The following is an 18,907-nucleotide window of genomic DNA, read 5'->3' on the forward strand; positions in this document are numbered from 1 at the left end:
GTAATAGGGAACCCAAGATTGAGAAGGGACAGTGTTGACATGTCATGGGGTTGTTAACCATTGTCATAGAACAATATGTGTACTAACTGTTTAATGAGAAACTATTTGTTCTGTAAACCTTCATCTAAAGTACAATTAAAAAAAGAAGAATTTCCCTTCCTATTTCTGTGGATGTTAGACTTTGTCAGATGCTTTTTCTGCATCTTCTGAGATGATCATGTGGTTTTTCTTTTTAGTCTGTGACATGGTAAACTTCATTGGTTGGTTGGTTGTTTTTTTTTTTAATGTTAAACAAACCTTGTGTTCCCAGGATGAGCCCCAGATGTTGTTGTTGTTAGGTGCCATCTAGTCAGTTCTGACTCACAGCGACCCCATGAACAACGCACTGCCCGGTCCTGCACCATCCTCACAATCTTTGTTATGCTTAAGTTCATTGTTGCAGCCACTGTGTCGATCCATCTCCTTGGAGGTCTTCTTCTTTTTCCCTGACCCTCTACTTTACCGAGCATGATGTCCTTCTCCAGGGACTGGTCCATCTTGATAACATGTCCAAAGTGTGTAAGACGTAGTCTCGCCATCCTTGCTTCTAAGGAGCGTACATTCTGGTTGTACTTCTTCCAGGACAGATTAGTTCGTTCTTTTGGCAGTCCATGGTGTATTCAATATTCTTCACCAACACCATAATTCAAAGGTGTCTTCTTTGGTCTTTAGGGTATATATCCTTTTTTACATATTGTTGGGTTCAAGTTGCTAAAAAGATTAAAAGAATTTTTGCATCCATCTTCATGTGGCATATTGGTCTGTAGTTTTCTTTTTATTGTCTGGTGAGGGTATCAGGGTAATGAGTAGAGGAATACTCATTTTCAGTTTTCTGAATGTGTAGAATTGGTGTTATCTTTTCTTTATATGTTTGGTAGAATTCTCCAGTAAGATCATCTGAGCCTGGAGTTTTCTTTGTGGGAAGATTTTTAATTACAAATTCAATTCCTTTAATAGATTAGGTTATCTCTTTCTTCTTTAGTCTAAGTTTAGACTAAGATGGGCCTGACCCAAGCCATGGTATTTTCAGTAGCCTCACATGCATGCGAAAGCTGGACAATGTATAAGGAAGACCAAAGAAGAATTGACACCTTTGAATTATGGTACTGGCAAAGAATATTGAATGTAACATGAACTGCCAAAAGAACAACCAAATTTGTCTTGGAAGAAGTACAGCCAGAATGCTCCTTAGAAGCAAGGATGGCAAGACTATGTCTCACATATTTTGGACATGTTATCAGGATGGACCAGTCCCTGGAGAAGGACATCATGCTTGGTAAAGCCGAGGGTCTGTGAAAAAAGAGGAAGACCCTTAAGGAGTTAGATTGACACAGTGGCTGCAACAACGGGCTCAAGCATAACAACGATTGTGAGGATGGCGCAGGACCGGGCAGTGTTTCGTTGTTGTACATGGGGTCGCTATGAGTCAGAACTGACTAGATGGCACCTAACAACAACAACAACATATATTCTATAAAAATTTTAAAAAACAGCTTGATTGAGACATAATTCACATACCGTCCAAGTCACCCATTGAAAGCGTACAACGCAATAGAGTTTAGTATATGCACAGATATGGGCAGCAACCACCACAGTCAATTTTAGAACATTTTCATCACCTCAGAAAGAAACCCCAGACCACAGGAATGCATGATTTTAGTAATAGAAGAAACAGTGTGCAGAGGGGAGAGTGATATGGGGGAATTCTGTGCTTTCTGTACAATTTTTCCATCAACTTAAAAATGCTCTAAAAAATAAAATCTATTAAAAAAAGAAACCCATGCCCTTTAGGTATCACCACCCCCACTTTTTAGCCGCCCCCACTGCAGTCCTAAGCAACCACTTATCTCCTCTCTATGTCTATAGACTTGCCTATTCCGGACATTTGTATGAATGGAATCATATAACGATTGCGACTGGCTTTTTCCATATAGCATAATGTTTCTGAGGTTCATCAATACATGTTGTAGCACGTATTTGTACTTCATTCCTTTTTAAGGCTGAACACGATTCTATTGTACGGATGTGCCACATTTTGTTTATTCATTCATCTGGTGATGAACACTTCAGTTGTTTCCATTTTTTAGCTATTCTGAATAACACTGCAGTGAACATTCGTGTGCGAGTTTTTGTGTGGATGCATGTTTCCATTTCTCTTGAGTATATACCTACTAGTGAAACTGTTGGTCAGTATGGTAACTCTATGTTTAATCAATTCAGGAACTGTCAGACTGTTTCTCAAAGTGGCTGCACCATTTCACACTCCCACCAGCAGTATATTATATATATATCTATATAGGATTCCTATATCCTACCAACACTTGTTATCTTTTTTTAAAATTATTGCCATCCTAGTGGGTGTGAAGGAGCATCTGACTGTGGTTTTTATCTATCTTTTTCTTGAGTGAGCTTTGGTAGTTTGGAAATTTCAAGGAATTTGCCCGTTCTTTCTAAGTTGTCAAATTTATTGGCATAAAGTTGCTCAGAATATTCTCTTATTATCCTTTTAATGTCTGTAGAATCTGTAGTGATGTCACCGCTCTCATTCTTGATACTAATAATTGTGTCAACTCTCTTTTTTTCCTGATCAACCCCATAAAACTAAACCCATTACCACTGAGTTGATTCTGATTCATAGTGACCCTATAGGAGAGAGTAGAACTGCCCTGTAGGGTTTCCGAGGAGCAGCTGGTGGATTTGAACTGCTGACCTTTTGGTTAGCAGCTGAGCTCTTAACCACTGCACCACCAGGGCTCCTTTTTCCCAATCAGTGTGGCTAAATGTTTATCAATTTTATTGATTTCAAAGAACCAGCTTTTGGTTTCATTTATTTTCTCCCTTGTGTTTCTCTTTCCAATTTCATTGATTTCCACTCATATTGTTTTCTTTCACCTGCTTACTTGGGGTTTCATTTGATTTTCTTTTTCTAGTGTTTCAGGTAGAGAGGTCATTGATTTGGAACATTTCATCTTTTCTAATAAGCATTTTAGTTTTATTAATTTTCCTTTAAGGCAAAAATATCACCTTGAAGACTAAGATGCCCCTGACCCAAGCCATGGTGTTTTCAATCATCTCATATGCATACAAAAGCTAGACAATGAATAAGGAAGACCTAACATGAATTGATGCCTTTGAATTATGGTGTTGGCAAAGTGTCATGGTTTGAATTATGTCCCCCAAAAATGCGTGTATCAATTTGGCTAGGCCATGATTCCTGGTACTGTGTGATTTTCCTGTATGTTGTAAACCTGCCTCTACGATGTTAATGAGGGAGGATGGGTGGCAGTTGTGTTAGTAAGGAGGACCTGATCTACAAGACTGGATTGTGTCCTGAGGCAATCTCTTGAGATATAAAAGACAGAAGTGAGCAGTGAGACAGGGGGACCTCATACCATCAAGAAAGCAGTGCTGGGAGCAGAGCGCGTCCTTTGGACCAGGGTCCCTGGGCCAAGAAGCTCCTGGTCCTGGAGAACACTGATGAGAAGGCCAACAGAGACAGAAAGACTTCCCCTGGAGATGACACCCTGAATTTGGACTTTTAGCCTACTTTGACTGTGAGGAAATAAACTTCTCTTCGTTAAAACCATCCACTTGTGGTATTTCTGTTATAGCAGCACTAGATGACTAAGACACGAAGGATATTGAATATACCATGGACTGCCTGAAGAACGAACAAATCTATCTTGGAAGAAGAACAGCCAGAATGCTCCTTAGAAGACGGATGGTGAGACTAAGTCTCACCTACCTTGGACATGTTATCAGGAAGGACCAGTCCCTGGAGAAGGACATCAGGCTTGGTAAAGTAGAGGGTCAGTGAAAAAGAGGAAGACCCTCAGTGAGATGGATTGACATAGTGGCTGCAACAATGGCTCAAACATAACAACGATTGTGAGGATGGCACAGGATCCGGCAGTGTTTCGTTCTGTTGTACACAGGGTCGCTATGAGTCGGAACTGACTCGATGGTACCTAACATAGCACAACCTAACAAAGGACTGCTCTACCTGCATCCTACAGGTTTTGCTGTGTTGTATTGTGTGTGTGTGTGTGTTGTATTTTTTATCCAGTTCAAAATAGTTTCTCATTTCCCTTTTCATTTGTTCTTTGAAGATGGGTTCCTTAGAAGTGTGTTATTCAGCTTCCAAGCATTTGGGAATTTTCTAGATACCTTTTTATAATTGATTTATAATTTAATTCCGTTGTGACCAGAGAGCGTATTTTGTATAACATAAATTTTTAAAAAATGCATTGAAACTTGTTTTATAGTCCAGAATATACAAATGTTATTTCTGGGTCAGTTTCAATTGATTGAGTTTTCTCCTCAATATGGGTCATGTTTTCCTGCTTTTTTACTTGCCTGGTAATTTTTTATTGGATGCTAGCTAGGCATTGTGAATTTTACTTTATTGGGTGCTGGGTATTTTTACATTCTTGAGCTTTTTTTCTGGCACACAGTTAAGTCTGGAAATAATTCGAACCTTCCAGATTTTGCTTTTAAGCTTTGTTAGGTGGGACCAGTATAGTGCTTAGTCTGGAGTTAATTTTGACCCACTACTTAGGCAAAAGGTCCCTGGATGGCACAAACCATTTGCTCTTGGTTACTAACCAAAGGTTGGTGGTTCGAACCCATGCAGCAGCACCATGAAAGACAGGCCTAGTGATCTGCTTCTGTAAAGGTTACAGTCAAGAAAACCCTATGGAGCTCAGTTCTACTCTGTACCACATGGATCACCATGAGTCAGAGTCGACTGGGCAGCAATGGGTACTGAGGCAAAACCCTTCTGAGTACTTGACCCAGTGCCCAGTGAATTATGAGATTTTCCTCTCTGGTCAGTAGGAGCAGGCACTGTTCCTGACCCTGTGTGAGCTCCAGGGATTGTTCCACTAATGTTTCTGGGTGATTCCTTCCCTGGTATCCAGTAGTTTCTGACAGGCATCAATACTTAGCTGAATACTTGAGGGGGCTGAAGGAGCCCCTCTGAGGGTCTCTGGAGTTCCCTGTGTAGCTCGCTCCTCCCTGGCTTTCTCTCCAAGTTCTGACTGTTGTGGCCTCCACAGACTCCCAGGTCTGTCTCTTCAGTTCAGGGAGTCCCCAGGCTCCATCCAGGTTCCCCGCCCTGAGACACAGCCTGAAATGTAGACAGCAAGCTGGGACAAACTTACGGCTCCCCTTGTTGGCTTTCTGTCTCTCAGGGATCTCTGTCTTGGAAGCCCAATGTCCAGGGTCGTGAGAACTGTGGTTTTATACACTTTGTCCACCTTTTTAATTGTTTTGGACAACAGGATAAATGGGGTCCCTTTTCTCCACCTTGGATGGAAACTGAGTCATTCTTTTGGAGACAGATGAGATTCAGCCTCCGTCCTCTGAACAAGGGCCTATGTGCACTCTCGGAGAAGGGTGTGGGGAGCTGACAGTGCTCACCCTGGAGGAGGGTGCAGACAGTGGTCATCCTGGAGGAGGGTGTAGACACTGCTCACTCTGGAGGAGGGAGCAGACAGTGCTCACCCTGAAAGAAGGTGCAGGGTGGAGACAGTGCTGTCCCTAGAAAAGGGTGCAGGATAGACAGCGGGATAAGTTTGCAGCCCCAGGGAGGGTGCAGGGTGCAGCCCCTGGAGCCGACAGCTCTGGGCTGGACAGGCAGCTACAAAGGCTCTTGCTGGTCTCAGGAGGGTTTATGTCCCCTCTGGTCTTGTTGATCTAACGGAGTCCATGTTTGTTTACAGACTGGAAGAAGCGCTTCATTGGCATACGGATGCGGACCATCACACCCAGGTCAGTGTCTGGAGGGCAGCCCTGTATCTCTCCAGCCACCCACACCCTGTCCTCCGCCCAGGCCCTGGGCCTGCCTTGCTGGCTGCTTGTGGGCCCTCAGAAGGGCAGACCTGCTTTTGCTCCTGAGCCTTTGTTCAGGCCAGTCTAGCCCTTGCCTGGGACACCATTCCCCTTCTCTGCCTGGTGTGTTCCTTTATAGCCTCAGGACTCCACTCAGGCACCTCCTCCTCCAGGAAGCCTCTTGGATTTGTCCTGGGGCTGCTGTAACAAATCACCACACACTGGGGGCCTTAGAACAACAGAAATGTGTTCTCTCACAGTCTGGGGTCAGAAGCCTGAAATAAAGGTGTCAGCAGTGCCGTGCTCCCTCCAGAGGCTCTAGGGGGAGATCCTTCCTTGCCTCTTCCAGCTTCTGGTGGCTCCAGGCGTTCCTGGGCTTGTGGCCGCATCTCTCCAATCTCTGCCTCTGTCTTCACATGCCACCTTCCCTCTATGTCTCTGTGTCCAAACCTCTCTGTTTCATGAAGACACCAGCCACTGGATTCAGGGCCGACGCTAACCCAGGATAATTGGATCTCAGAGTCCTTCACTAACTACATCTGGAAAGACCTTATTTCCAAACAAGGACACATTCTGAGGTTCTAGGTGAACATGAATTTGGAGGACACTATTCAGCCCACAGAGCCCTAGTGGTGCAGTGATTAAGAGCTCGGCTGCTAGCCAAAAGGTCGGCAGTTCGAATCCACCTGCCGCTCCTTGGAAACCCCATGGGGCAGTTGTACTCTGTCCTATAGGGTTGCTATGAGTCAGAATGGACTTGATGGCAATGGGGTTATTCAGCCCACTGCACCTCCCAGGCCACCCAGGAGGGAGGTGGGGCCCCCTCTTTGCTCAGTAGCTCTGGCCCCGTGGTGGGGGCTCCTGGTTGTGGGCCTGCCTCCCCACCTGACCCTGAGCTCCTTGGCAGTGAGGACTGCATCCGCTTGTCCCTCTGCTCTGCCCCGACCAGGTATGCCGCAGAGTGGGCACCCTAGAAATACCGAAGGAGTGAAAAAAGAAGGGGTGGGGAGGAGGAGGGAGAGAGGGAGGGGAATGCAGTCACGTCTCAGGGTTTGAAGAAGGCAGAGTCATTGCAGTACAGAGCTCAGGGAAGTACGAAGGCACATTCAGTTGAGGAAACCCTCAAACTCATCTTGTTGTGGTGTGCCACTGAGTCAATTCCAACTCCTAGTGACCCCATGTGACAGAGTAGAACTTCCCCATAGGGTTTCCTAGGCTGAAATCTTTACAGGAGCAGGTCAATAGGTCATCCTCCGTGAAGAGGCTAGTGGGTTCAAACCACCAGTCTTTCAGTTACCAGCCAGGTGCTTAACTATTGCACCACAAACGCATGCAATCCCTAAAATACTGTTTCTTCCTATATCAGTGACTGTTAATTAGGGAGTGTCTTAGTCATCTAGCGCTGCTCTAGCAGAAATACCACGAGTGGATGGCTTCAACAAAGATAAGTTTACTCTCTCACAGTCCAGTAGGCTAGAAGTCCAAATTCAGGGCGTCAGCTCCTGGGGAAGGCTTTCTCTCTCTCTCAGCTCTGGAGGAAGGTCCTTGTGATGCATCAGTCTTCCCTTGGTCTGGGAGCTTCTCTGTGCAGGAACCTCAGGTCCAAAGGATGCGCTCTGCTCCCAGCACTGCTTTCTTGGTGATATGAAGTTCCCATGTGTCTCTGCTCACTTCTCTGTTGTATATCTCAAAAGAGATTGGCTTAAGACACTATCTAATCTTGTAAACCTCATCAGTATAACTGCTGCTAATCCATCCTATTACATCATAGTGATAGAGTTTACAACACATAAGGAAATCGCATCAGATTTACAAAATGGTACACAATCATACAATACTGGGAGTCATGACCCAGCCAAGCTGACAGATATTTTGAGGGGAAAAATTCAATCCATTGACAGGGAATAAATTTGAAAGCAATTTGCATGCAAGACCAATATGCCAATTTATCCCTTAAAAATAATAGTGTTCTTCCATTCACCCACCCATCCATCCATCCGTCCACCTCCATCCATCCATCATCCATCCAACCATCCATCCATCCATCCACCCACCATTCATCCACCCTCCATCCATCCACCATCCATCCATCCACCAACCATCTATTCACCATCCATCCACCCATCCATCCATTCACCTTCCATCCATCCATTCACCATCCATCCATCCATTCACCCTTCATCCATCCACCATCCATCCATGCATCCATCCATCTCTCCATCCACCACCCATCCATTCATTCCCCATTCATCCTCTGTCCATCCACCCTTCCACTCTTCCTTTCATCATCCATCTATCCTTCTTTCTTTCTATGCACCCATCTTTCTATCCATGCAGTCTCTGGATCAGAATAAGCTATGATAACTGACCCTTCAGACTCACAGTCCAGTGGGGGATACTGACAAGCAAACAGCCCATGATGATTGCATGTCATCCCCAGTGTGACAGGGCTGAGAGAACCAGGGGAAGCACCAGCCTCCCCACCCTGCTTTTGCTGGGGTAGAGGAGGAGGCACTCTGGGAAGATTTCCTGAAGAAGACACAGGCCAGTCCTCAGGCCCATGGTCTGCCTTCCACTGTACCAACTTTCCCTCTGTTTTTTCTCAAGGAGCTCTTGTCTAGTGGGCAAACAGATAACATACAGCGACAGCCCCGTGTGATCAGTGTCAGGACAGGACAGTGGGCACCCACAGAGAGCTCCTTGTCTGGCCTGGGCGGTAGAGGGAAGGGGGCAGCTTTATGCCACAGCCGGTTCTGGGGCTCAGAGGACGTTCTCTAACAGGTGAACTATCTTTCAGCTTGGTGGAAGAACTGAAGGCCAGTAACCCAGACTTCCCAGAGGTCAGCAGTGGGATTTACGTGCAAGAGGTTGTTCCAAACTCACCTTCTCAGAGGTAGGCTCCGCCCGGGGGCAGCGGAGAGGCTGGATGGGAGGGGGCAGACACTCGGGGAGGGGAGTAGCATGGGGCCTGGGGCTTGGGCCTGCTGCACTGACCTTGTATGCTTACTGCTGTGTCCGTGGTTGACCTTGAGCTTCCTGGCAAGGTGACGTAATGGGGCAGGTGGAAGTTGGAGGAGGCTTCAGAATGTCCTTTCCTTTGGGTCTGGGGAGATAGAGGAGTGGAGGCTAAACATACCCACCTAAGCCAACATCTCCCTTGTCTCTCCCCCACCCTGTGGCTGGCTGGGTCTTGCTGGGCCTCAGTCTCCTCATCTGTAAAGTGGGGATGATCCAGCCTACTCTTTCTACCCAGGGAGACGGTGTCGAGATCAAATGAGATAAAGCATTGTTGTCTTTCAAAGTCCTGCCAAGTGCTAGAGAAACATTATAGTCTGCAACATCGTAAGTTAAGGCATGCAGTGTGGTGAAGTTATAATATAACCATGTGGTTGATGTATTCCCTGAGAAGGACTGAAAAAATCTCTCCCCTTGCTTTGGCCTCGGAGTCCCTGGGTGATGCAAATGGTTCATGCGCTCAGCTGCTAACGTGCTTGGCTGCTAACCAAAAGGTTGGAGGTTTGAGTCCACCTAGAGGCATGTCGGAAGAAGGGCCTAGCAATCTACTTCTGAAAAATCAGCCATTGAAAACCCTATGGAACACGTGAGGTTGCCAGGAGTCAGGGTCAACTTGACAGCAGCTGGTTTTCTGGACTTTGGCCTTAGTCTCCCCATCTATACAACGGATGGGTTGGATCATGTCTTAGTCATCTAGTGCTGCTCTAACAGAAATACCACGAGTGGGTGGCTTTAACAAAGAGAAGTTTATTCTCTCACAGTCCAATAGGCTACAAGTCCAAATTCAGGGCGTCAGCTCCGGGGGAAGGCTTTCTCTCTCTGTCGGCTCTGGAGGAAGGTCCTCGTGATGCATCAGTCTTCCCTTGGTCTGGCAGCATCTCAGCGCAGGAACCTCAGGTCCAAAGGACACGCTGTGCTCCTGGCACTGCCCGCTTGGTGGTGTGAGGTTCCTCTGTGTCTCTGCTCGGTTCTCTCTTTTATATCTCAGAAGAGATTGGTTTAAGACACTACCTAATCTTGTAGACCTCATCAGTATAACTACCACTAATCCATCTTACTACATCATAGTGATAGAGTTTACAACACATAGGGAAATCACATCAGATGAAAGAATGACACACAATCATACAATACTGGGAATCGTGACCCAGCCAAGCTGACAGATATGTCGTGGGGACACAGTTCAATCCATGACAGATCAGATCAGAGGTTTTAAACTGTACTTCCAGAAGCTGGGGTGATCCACAGAGGGGCCTAGGGGTCTAGGGTTTGGGGTGGAGAGGAGCCAGCCACAGGACTGCAGCCCCACATGGTCCCATCGACACGACGGACCTGTTTCCGTTTTATATTCTATTCTGTCCCACAGGGGTTATTTGGAGACACGGTCTGTCTGTCTCCTAATGCTGCTGTAACATGAATCCCACAAGGGGTTCTTTAAGATTAGAGATTTGTTTTCTCGCGGGTCTGGAGGCTGGAAGTCCAAATCAAGGTCTCGGCCACGTCGATTCCTTCCTTGTCGGTAACCTGGGCGTTCTTTGGTTCCTTGGCTGTCACGTGGCGTCTGCCCCCCCCCCCACCGCGTCTCTGTTTATTCTGGTTCTTTCCTAACTCAGAGGGGATGGGGTTTAGGACTCACCCTCCTCTAGTGTGACCTCATTAACGTAACAAAGAAACCCTTGTTTCCAAACAGGGTCACATCCACCGGTATAGGGGTTGGGATTCCAACACATATTTTGGGGGGGACACAATTCAGTCCAGAAGAGGGCCCCTCAGCTGGGACTGTGGCCTTCAGGGGTGAACGCAGATAGCACCCAAGCCCGCACACAGCCGCCTTTGGTAAGGATGGTTGAGAGGTGGATACACGAAGCCCCTGGCCCTGTGCAGGCACCTCCCCGGGCCAGCCCAGCTGGCAAGAGCAGGAGGCAGCCAGCCTCCCGCACGCAGCATCTCAGTTCCTCCTTGCTGCGACCCAGGCAGGGCCGCTGGCTGCTCTCAGCTTATTTCACAGAGAAGGAGCCTGTGGCTTAGAGAAGCTACTTCTCCACGGCCACACAGTGGGCATGCATGGAGCCAGGCTTAGAGCCCCATCGGCCTGACCGGGTGCCCACACACTTACCACTCCGCCCTCCTGCCTTCCTTCTGGGTGAGAAAGTCCAGGGAGGGACGGTCATGGAGAGGCTGGTGCAACAGCTCTGCCTCCTCCTGCCGGAACGCTTAGTCACTGCAGCAGCATTAACACCAGTCTCTGCCATGTGCTGTCCTACACGGGGCTGCAGATGGGGAAACTGAGGCTCCAAGGGCAGAGTAACTGGCCCGAAGCAGCCCCTCTAGGAAAGCAGCAGGCAGAACTTGAACGCAGCCCTTCTGATGCCTGGAAGAAGTCCTTTGGAAAAATGGGCGGCCTCCGTATGACACTGGTTTTCTTCAGATCTTTGCAGAGTCCCGGGTGGCGCAAATGGAGCCCTGGTGGCGCAGTGGTTAAGAGCTCGGCTGCTAACCAAAATATCAGCAGTTTGAATCCACCAGCTGCTCCTTGGAAACCTTATGGGGCAGTTCTACTCTGTCCTATAGGGTCGCTATGAGTCGGAATCGACTCAACGGCGATCAGGTCAGATAGGGTGGTGCAAATGGTTAAGCACTCCACTACTAACCAAAAGGCTGGACGTTTAAGTCCACCCAGAGGTGCCTCAGAAGAAAGGCCTGGCGATCTACTTCTGAAAACTCAGCCATTGAAAACCCTGTGGAGCACAGTTTTACTCTGACACACGGGGACGCCATGAGCCAGGGTCGCCTCGATGGCAACTGGTTTGGCGTTTTGGTTTAAGATCTGCAGTCACGGCGCAGTTCTTTCTGGTTGATTTTTTTGTTTTTTGTCAAACTGTGGAAATGAGCTCTCCTGAGGCCCAGACGCGGGGCCCTGGCCCAGCTGGTGCGTGTGTGGTGACAGAGTGTTTCTCTTGTTGGCAGAGGTGGCATCCAAGATGGCGACCTCATCGTCAAAGTCAACGGGCGCCCCCTGGCGGACTCCAGCGAGCTGCAGGAGGCTGTGCTGACGGAGTCACCGCTCCTGCTGGAGGTGCGGCGGGGCAATGACGACCTGCTTTTCAGCATTGCGCCCGAGGTGGTCCTGTGAGCTGGGCGCCGCCCCACTGCCCAGCCCGGGCCTTCGACAGACCAGGGTGTGAGGCCTATGAGCCCAAGGTGTGCCGACCGGACGAAGGACTGGGATCAGTCCTCAGCAGAGCCACAGCCCGCCCCCTGGAGGGCCAGAGGCCGGCTGGAGGCTCTGATGTCAGCCTTGGGGTGCTGGCTCCCGGTCCCAGTGCCTGAGAGGGCCGCACAGCGCCTCTGGGGCGGCCTTCCGAGGTCTTGGGTGTCCAGAAATGACTTCTATAGTTCCCCAAGAGGCCCAGCTCTCCTCCTCCCCCTTGTCTCCGCACCTGTTGGTACTTCCCTCTGAAATGCCCACCTGTTCCTCCTGCCCCCATCCTCCCCTTGCACACTCTCCCCTACCTTGCCTTCAGGTCTCACGCCCAAGTCTCCTCACCCAGGAAGGCTTTCCTGGGCTCCAGGGCTCCAGCGTCCCTCCACCTCCATGCCCTCCAAGTACTATGACCGGGGCTGTCTGCTTCACAGCCCGGAGCCCCAGAGGGCGGGACACCTCTGGCTGCCTCTTAGCAGGTGGGGCCTGGCCAGGCTGCCGGCGCCCTGTGGGTGGCGACGAGCTTGACCCTCCATGTTTCCTTCACACCTGGGAGTGCATCGTCCCAGAGGCAGGCTGGGGGCTGAGGCAGAGGAAGCAGGACCTGCGGGAGGGGGCACCGTGCAAGAACTGAGCCGGCTTCACCCCCACACCATGCTGGGGTGCAGCAACCGCTTCTACGGCGCCTTCTGTCTCGCTGGGGACACCTGTTTCGAGGTATATTGTGAGCTTCGCTGTAAAATCCAGTCACGTGTTGCTTGTACTGTATGTTTCTCTACTGTACGGAAATTAAAGTTGACGAGCAAAGAGTCTGAGCCCCCGCTGGCTGGCATGTTTCCCGGGGAACCACACCCAACACGTTTCTAGGCCCACAAGTGAATCCTGCAAAGTGGCCTTTAACACAGCACCCCCTGGCGAGAACAACAGCTGTCGGGCGTGTGGGCTGAGCAGGCCGCCTGGGCTTGGACCCCAGCCCCCCCTTCCATGCCTCCCCCACCGCCGTGGTTCCCCATCTGCACAAGAGGTGCGCTGACACTGGGACCTCTGGTTGTCACGGACGTTGATGGGTTAACTCAGGGCCTGGCTGTGGTGAGTCCTCTTAGCCTGTGTGCCAGGCCTTGTGATAGAGCTTGTCCCCCATCTGTCCTGTTTCATCCTCAGGCAACCCTCCCAGCAGTGGGGAAACTGAGGCAGGAAGCGATTAAAGCAAGTTGTTCAGGGACAGGCAGAGAAGGAGGAAACTCAGGGCTGCCGACTGCCTGGGCTCCAAGCCACCAAGCTGGGAGGACCCGGGGCGTTGGGCAGCTGTGTGGCCCTGGCTTCCTGCTCCCTCCAGGAGGGGCTGGACAGTGGCTAAGCTCCCAGCCCCTCCACGCTCCAGGGCCCAGGAGGGACAAGCCTGGACCTCTAAAGGGCCCGCCATGGGGCTGACCTCAGATGGCAGCAGACGGAATCCCCAAGACGGGGCTCTCGGGGCCCTGGAGACGGCCTGTCGGTACCACGAGGCTGTGTGGCTGTGCCGTGTGCACTGGGCAGCTAGAGGGGCGGGTGAGCCCTTGGGACCCACACCCAGGAAAGGACAGGAAGCCGTCGCTGGCCGCTGATTGATGAGGGTGCTGAATCCCCATCCTTCATCTTGGGGCCACTGGGCTCCGAAATCAGGCCGGCAGCCCCTGTGGAGGGAGGGCTGGCCCACTCCCAGCCTGTGGTCACCCCGGCCCACACCTCCTCCAGCCCACCCAGCCCACACTTCCCTGCCTGTCAGATCCACCCTCCCATCCGCCCCTCGTGCTCACAGCACACCCGGCCAGACGGCCCCAGAGCTGGGTCAGCCACACATGGGGATGGTCCCCCCCTCCTTCATCTCTGCCCACCCCGAGAGTGGAGGTGGGGCCCACCCCAGCAGGTGCTGTCCGTCCCGACCTCCCCTTTGCCCCCACCCGTCTGTCAACACCCTGAGCCTGGTTCCCGTTGACCATGTAGAACAGTCCTAAGTCTGCCCCCTTCCAGGCCCCGCTCACCCGCCGGCACAGGGCCCTTGGCTTACACACACAGGGCGGCCACGGCTGTGGTCACCTGGTTCCTCCATCCTGGAGCCTCCCCACCTCCCCAGCGCTGTGGCCACACGGGCCTCAGCCAAGAGTCAGGAGCCTGCGGGGTGTTGGGGGCAGACGTCCAGGGCCACGGGTGCGCGGGCCCTGACAGCCGTCAACTTGACCAGGGAGAGCACAGAGGAGCGCAGTGGGAGGGGGAGGACGAGCACGGCGGGGGGGAAGGGAGGGGCACGGCGGAGGGGCGCGGAGGGGGAGGAGAGGGTCCTAGTGGGGCGGGGCGGGGCTGAGGAGAACGGCGTCTGGGGAAGCAACAGCTCACGCTCCGGGAAGGTCATGGTCACTGTAGAACGTTCCAGAATCAGTTCTGAGGACTGCCTGCTCACATGCAACTGCAGAAGCGCACCTCTCCTCCCTCGCGCCCACCCCCTGGCAGACCGTGACCCCCTCGGCTCCGTCTTCCCATCCCTGGATGGCCGCAGACACCGCTACATGGGCGGCTGCGCTCTGGTCCACCTGGACCACGTGCACGCTCGCCTTGGCATTCGAGGCCTCTCCGAGACCCAAGACCCCCTTCAGCCACGCCCACCACTGCAGAGAGAAGCAGAGGCTGTGAGGTCCGGAAGCCCAGTGCGCACCGCCTCTGCTGCGTGTTGGGACCTCAGTCACCGCCTCTGAGCCTCAGCGCCCCGGTCTGTGAAATGGGATCATAACAAGTCCTTAAGGATATGGGTTCACCTGGAAGGAGGCCCTGGGTCAGGGGCGGGGGCAGGCACTGTATGTGGGAGGTGACCCCAAGCAGCAGAGTGAGGGAGCGGGGAGACTGAGGAAGGGGGAAGAGAAGCCAGTTGGTGTCCACAGACTCCCACCCTCCCTTGAGGGCCCCCCCCAGCAGATGTTAACTCCTTGCACTCCGGCTGCCCCGTGCTCGGTGGAGTGGGGTCCTCACTGCTGAAGAGGACCTCAGACCAAAGAGCAGAGGGGCCCGGCAGCTGCCGGAGACCTGGGAGTGATGTTGGGGGCACCCACACTCTCTGCTGCAGAGGGGGGCTCATGCCAGCCCCCAGCCCCTCGTAGCAGAGGCCCAGTACGTGCTGATTGATTCATTTATTTACGGCAACCCCAAATACGACACTCAGCTCCAGAAACTTCTTCCCTGAGAACTGGACCCAGGGTAGGAGAGGCCCTCTATGGAGTCCTCAGTGGCAGCAGCCCCCCAGCATTGCCCCTTCTTCAGTGCCCCCAGAACCCAGCAAGGGCGCAGTTTTGTGGGAAGAGAACGAGCATGGTGGGGAATGCAGGTGCAGGAAGAATGGGGAGCAGGATGAGCCCCAAACTCCTCTAAAGCGGGAGAGAGTGCCTGCTTTGCTGCTCCTCACTGGGGTACCTAACCTCTGGTCAGTACACCTCACACTTCCCACTCCTTTCCCCAGCCCCTGTGGCCTCAGGCTACCAATCTGAAATGGGGAGTGGGCACTGGGGTCCCTGAGCTCCGGGCTGTGGCCTCCGCTGGCCTGGGCTGGGTCTTCAGCTCTCCGTCCGCATCGGGAGGCCTAGGGTTGCCTCCTCCCAGCGGAGGGCCGGCCGGCTCTCAGATGGCCCTCAGCTGACGCTGGGATCACTGGTGCGCCCGCCCCGGGCCAGCCCTGCAGCACTGGGCGCGGGCTCCCTGAGGTTCAAGGCCCCTCTCTCCCGCAGCTGCCCAGCTCTGACGGCTCGGAGCCAGGCAGCTGGTCCCCCTGGCTGCTCCCCAGCTGTGCTCGGTGAAAAACAACCTTCCCCGGAGCGCGCCAGCTGCCGGGCGGTTGTGCAATCCTCCGGCTCGGATGCACCGCCGGCTGCTGAGGCAGCTGCCTGCCGGCGCCTGTGCGTCCTGTGACCGTAAACGGGTGTCGGCGAGCCCCTCCCGCGCGGACGAGCATCCGAGCCAGGCCGCCGCCCAGGCCCTACAAGGGTCTGCCCGGCCCTCCCCCGCAGGCACGGTGCCACAGCCCTGACCACTGCGGGACCTCGGGCATCGGCCGCTCTGAGCCTCGACTTTCTACCTGCACACGTGGGCCTCCCGGTCCGCAGAACCTTCCCTCGCCACCCCTCCGCGGCCGCAGAACCTTCCCTCGCCACCCCTCCGCGGCCGCAGAACCTTCCCTCGCCACCCCTCCGCGGCCGCAGAACCTTCCCTCACCACCCCTCCGCGGCCGCTGCCCCCGGGTCTGGTGTGGAGGCGGCCCCGGTCACATGTTTGCAAAATGCACGAATGAATGAATGAATGAACGAATGACCCGCCACAGCCCTCCAGGGTGGTGGTGAGACCAGGTGGGCAGTGGAGGTGAAGGCGCCCTGTCGCGGCGCCCCCTCCTCAGCTCCGCCCCCACCCTCACCCCCACCCCCACTGACTGAGGACCCTGGGGCCGGGTGCTGGGAGGCACAGGACAGAGGAGGTGGGTGACCACCACCACATCATCACCAGGACGCACAGGTGGTGGGTGGCAGGCCACATCAGGGGGCTGGGAGACAAAGGTGCTCAGGTGGTCCCAGCGGCGGGTTGGGCTCCTCTCTCCAGGGGCGGGGGCTCCACAGCTGGGCTTGGGCGGACATTGCCTGACTCCCTGGTGGTGCAAATGGGAAACGGGCTCAGTTGCTAACCGGAAGGTTGGGGGTCCAGTCCACCCAGAGGCACCTCAGAACAAAGGCCTGGAGATCTATATCTGAAACGTTAGCCACTGAAAACCCTGTGGAGCCCAGTTCTACTCTGACCCACGTGGGGTCCCTTGTGAATCGGAGTTGACACAGCTGGTGGCGGTGCTGAGCCTCAGGGACCCCGAGTGGTCACTACAGGACTCTGCGGCCTCGGTCCCTCTGTCCACCTGCACGCTGCCATCACTTCCTGACCTCCCTCTTGCCTCCCTGGGAGCCCTCAGCCTGCAGTGCCCGGGGCTTCAGTAACATGCTCAGCAGACACGTGTGGATCCCTGCCAGGCCTGGGCAGGCAGGCGGGAGCCACCGAAGGCCGTCGCCATGTGGCCCGCCAGCAGCCTGAGCCGTCAGGACCGGCTGCCCCGCCTGGCTGCCTCTGAGGGCCTGGCATGAGGGGGAACCCCACTGGGTCCTGGATAAACGCCGGGAGCCTGCGAGTACAGGTTCAGAAGGGGCACTGCAGGCCCTGGGTCCAAATGCCCCATTTTACAGAGGAGGAAACTGAGGCCCAGAGGGGGATGGCCTTGCTCCGGGTCACAGGGGGCCCTCAGCAAGGCCGCGATTTGATGCCCGCCTCCTGGTGACCCGGGCAGGGCCCCTGAGCCGCCCAGGCTGGGCAAGAGCAAACAGCTGTGGCTGCACCCATGGGGCTGGGCCAGGGTCGGGGGTGGGGGCGGGGCGTGGGAGCGGCAGGCCTGATGTCACAGCATTTTCCTTCCTGCACCCCTCCCTCCTGCCTCAGAGGACCAGTGGATCTGGAGCCTCGATGAGCAAAGATCGGCATTCTTGGAACGGGCAGGTCCGAGACCCAGCCCACACACCTGGGGCTATGGCGGAGAGTGGGGTCGGGGCCACCAGCCAACACCAGCACAGCCTGTGTCTGTACACGGTCACCTGCCTCCACCACGCCCCTCTCTGCCCCGACAGGCAGCTGACACCCAACACCCTACTCACAGTGTGACCCATCCCTGGCCCTCCGTCCACGGGCATCAGGCCTTGCTCCCACCTCCCTCCCCTCACTCTCTCCACCTTCCGGCCTTTGCACAAGCTCTTCCCTCTGTCTAGAATGTTCTCCCAGACTTCCCGTGCAGGCTTCATTCCTACCGACTATCCTCTGGGTCCGGCTGAATAACTGTGTCCCCATCCTCACCCCGGGGACCTGTGCGTACGTGACTTCCATGGCACGGGGGACCGTGCACATGCACCAAGTGAAGGATCTTGAGATGGGAGAGGATCCTGGGTCACGCAGGTGGGCCCAATGCGTCACCAAAACAAAACCATCGCCGTCGAGTAATTCCGAGTCACAGCAACTATCTTACGCATCCAGGGCTGCTCTAACAGAAATACCCCAGACGGGGGGCTTCAACAAACCCACGTTGATTCTCTCACAGTTCAGGAGGCTAGAAGTCTGAATTCAGGGTTCCAGCTCCAGGGGAAGGCTTTGTCTCTCTTTCAGCTCTGGAGGAAGGTCCTTCTCATCAGTCTTCCCCTGGTCTATTAGCTTCTCAGTGCAGGGACCCCGAGTCCAAATGACACCCTCTGCTCCGGGCACTGCTTTCTTGGTGGTATGAGGTCCCCCGTCTCTCTGCTTGCTTCTCTCTTTTATATCTCAAAAGAGATTGACTTAAAACACAACCCAATCTTGTAGATTGAGTCCTGCCTCATTAACATAACTGCCTCTAACCCTACCTCATTAACATCATAGAGGTCGGATTTATAACACACAGGAAAATCACATCAGATGACAAAATGGTGGACAGTCACACAATACTGGGAATCATGGCCTAGCTGAGCTGACCCACAAGTTTTGGGGGGACATAATTCAATCCATAACAGCGACCCTGTAGGACAGAGTAGAACTGCCCCAGAGGGTCTCCAAGGCTGTGATCTTTATGGAAGCAGACTGCCAGGTCTTTCTCCCGCAGAGCGGCTGGTGGGTTCAAACCGCCAACCCTTTGGTTAGCAGCCGAGCGCTTAACCACTGCACCACCAGGGCTCCTTCAGTGCATCCCAGGTACTCTTCTGAGAGGGAGGCAGGGGGGTCCAAGAAAAAGTAGCAGAAATTGTGAAGACG

General features: G+C 53.3%; 1 protein-coding gene across 1 annotated transcript in view; it reads left to right on the forward strand.

Moving 5' to 3' along the window:
* HTRA3 (HtrA serine peptidase 3) overlaps positions 1–12,019 on the forward strand; it is a gene marked incomplete at its 5' end in the record, with an annotated part of 48,999 nt that extends 36,980 nt beyond the window's left edge. Inside the window, 3 exons of the mRNA XM_004383553.1 lie at positions 5,763–5,811; positions 8,669–8,764; positions 11,854–12,019. Of these exons, the coding sequence (XP_004383610.1) occupies positions 5,763–5,811; positions 8,669–8,764; positions 11,854–12,019 (311 nt within the window). The remainder of the gene's footprint in view (positions 1–5,762; positions 5,812–8,668; positions 8,765–11,853) is intronic.
* Between the last annotated feature and the right edge of the window lie 6,888 nt (positions 12,020–18,907).

Source organism: Trichechus manatus, unplaced genomic scaffold (assembly GCF_000243295.1).
Source record: "Trichechus manatus latirostris isolate Lorelei unplaced genomic scaffold, TriManLat1.0 scaffold00111, whole genome shotgun sequence".
Classification (NCBI taxonomy): domain Eukaryota; kingdom Metazoa; phylum Chordata; class Mammalia; order Sirenia; family Trichechidae; genus Trichechus; species Trichechus manatus.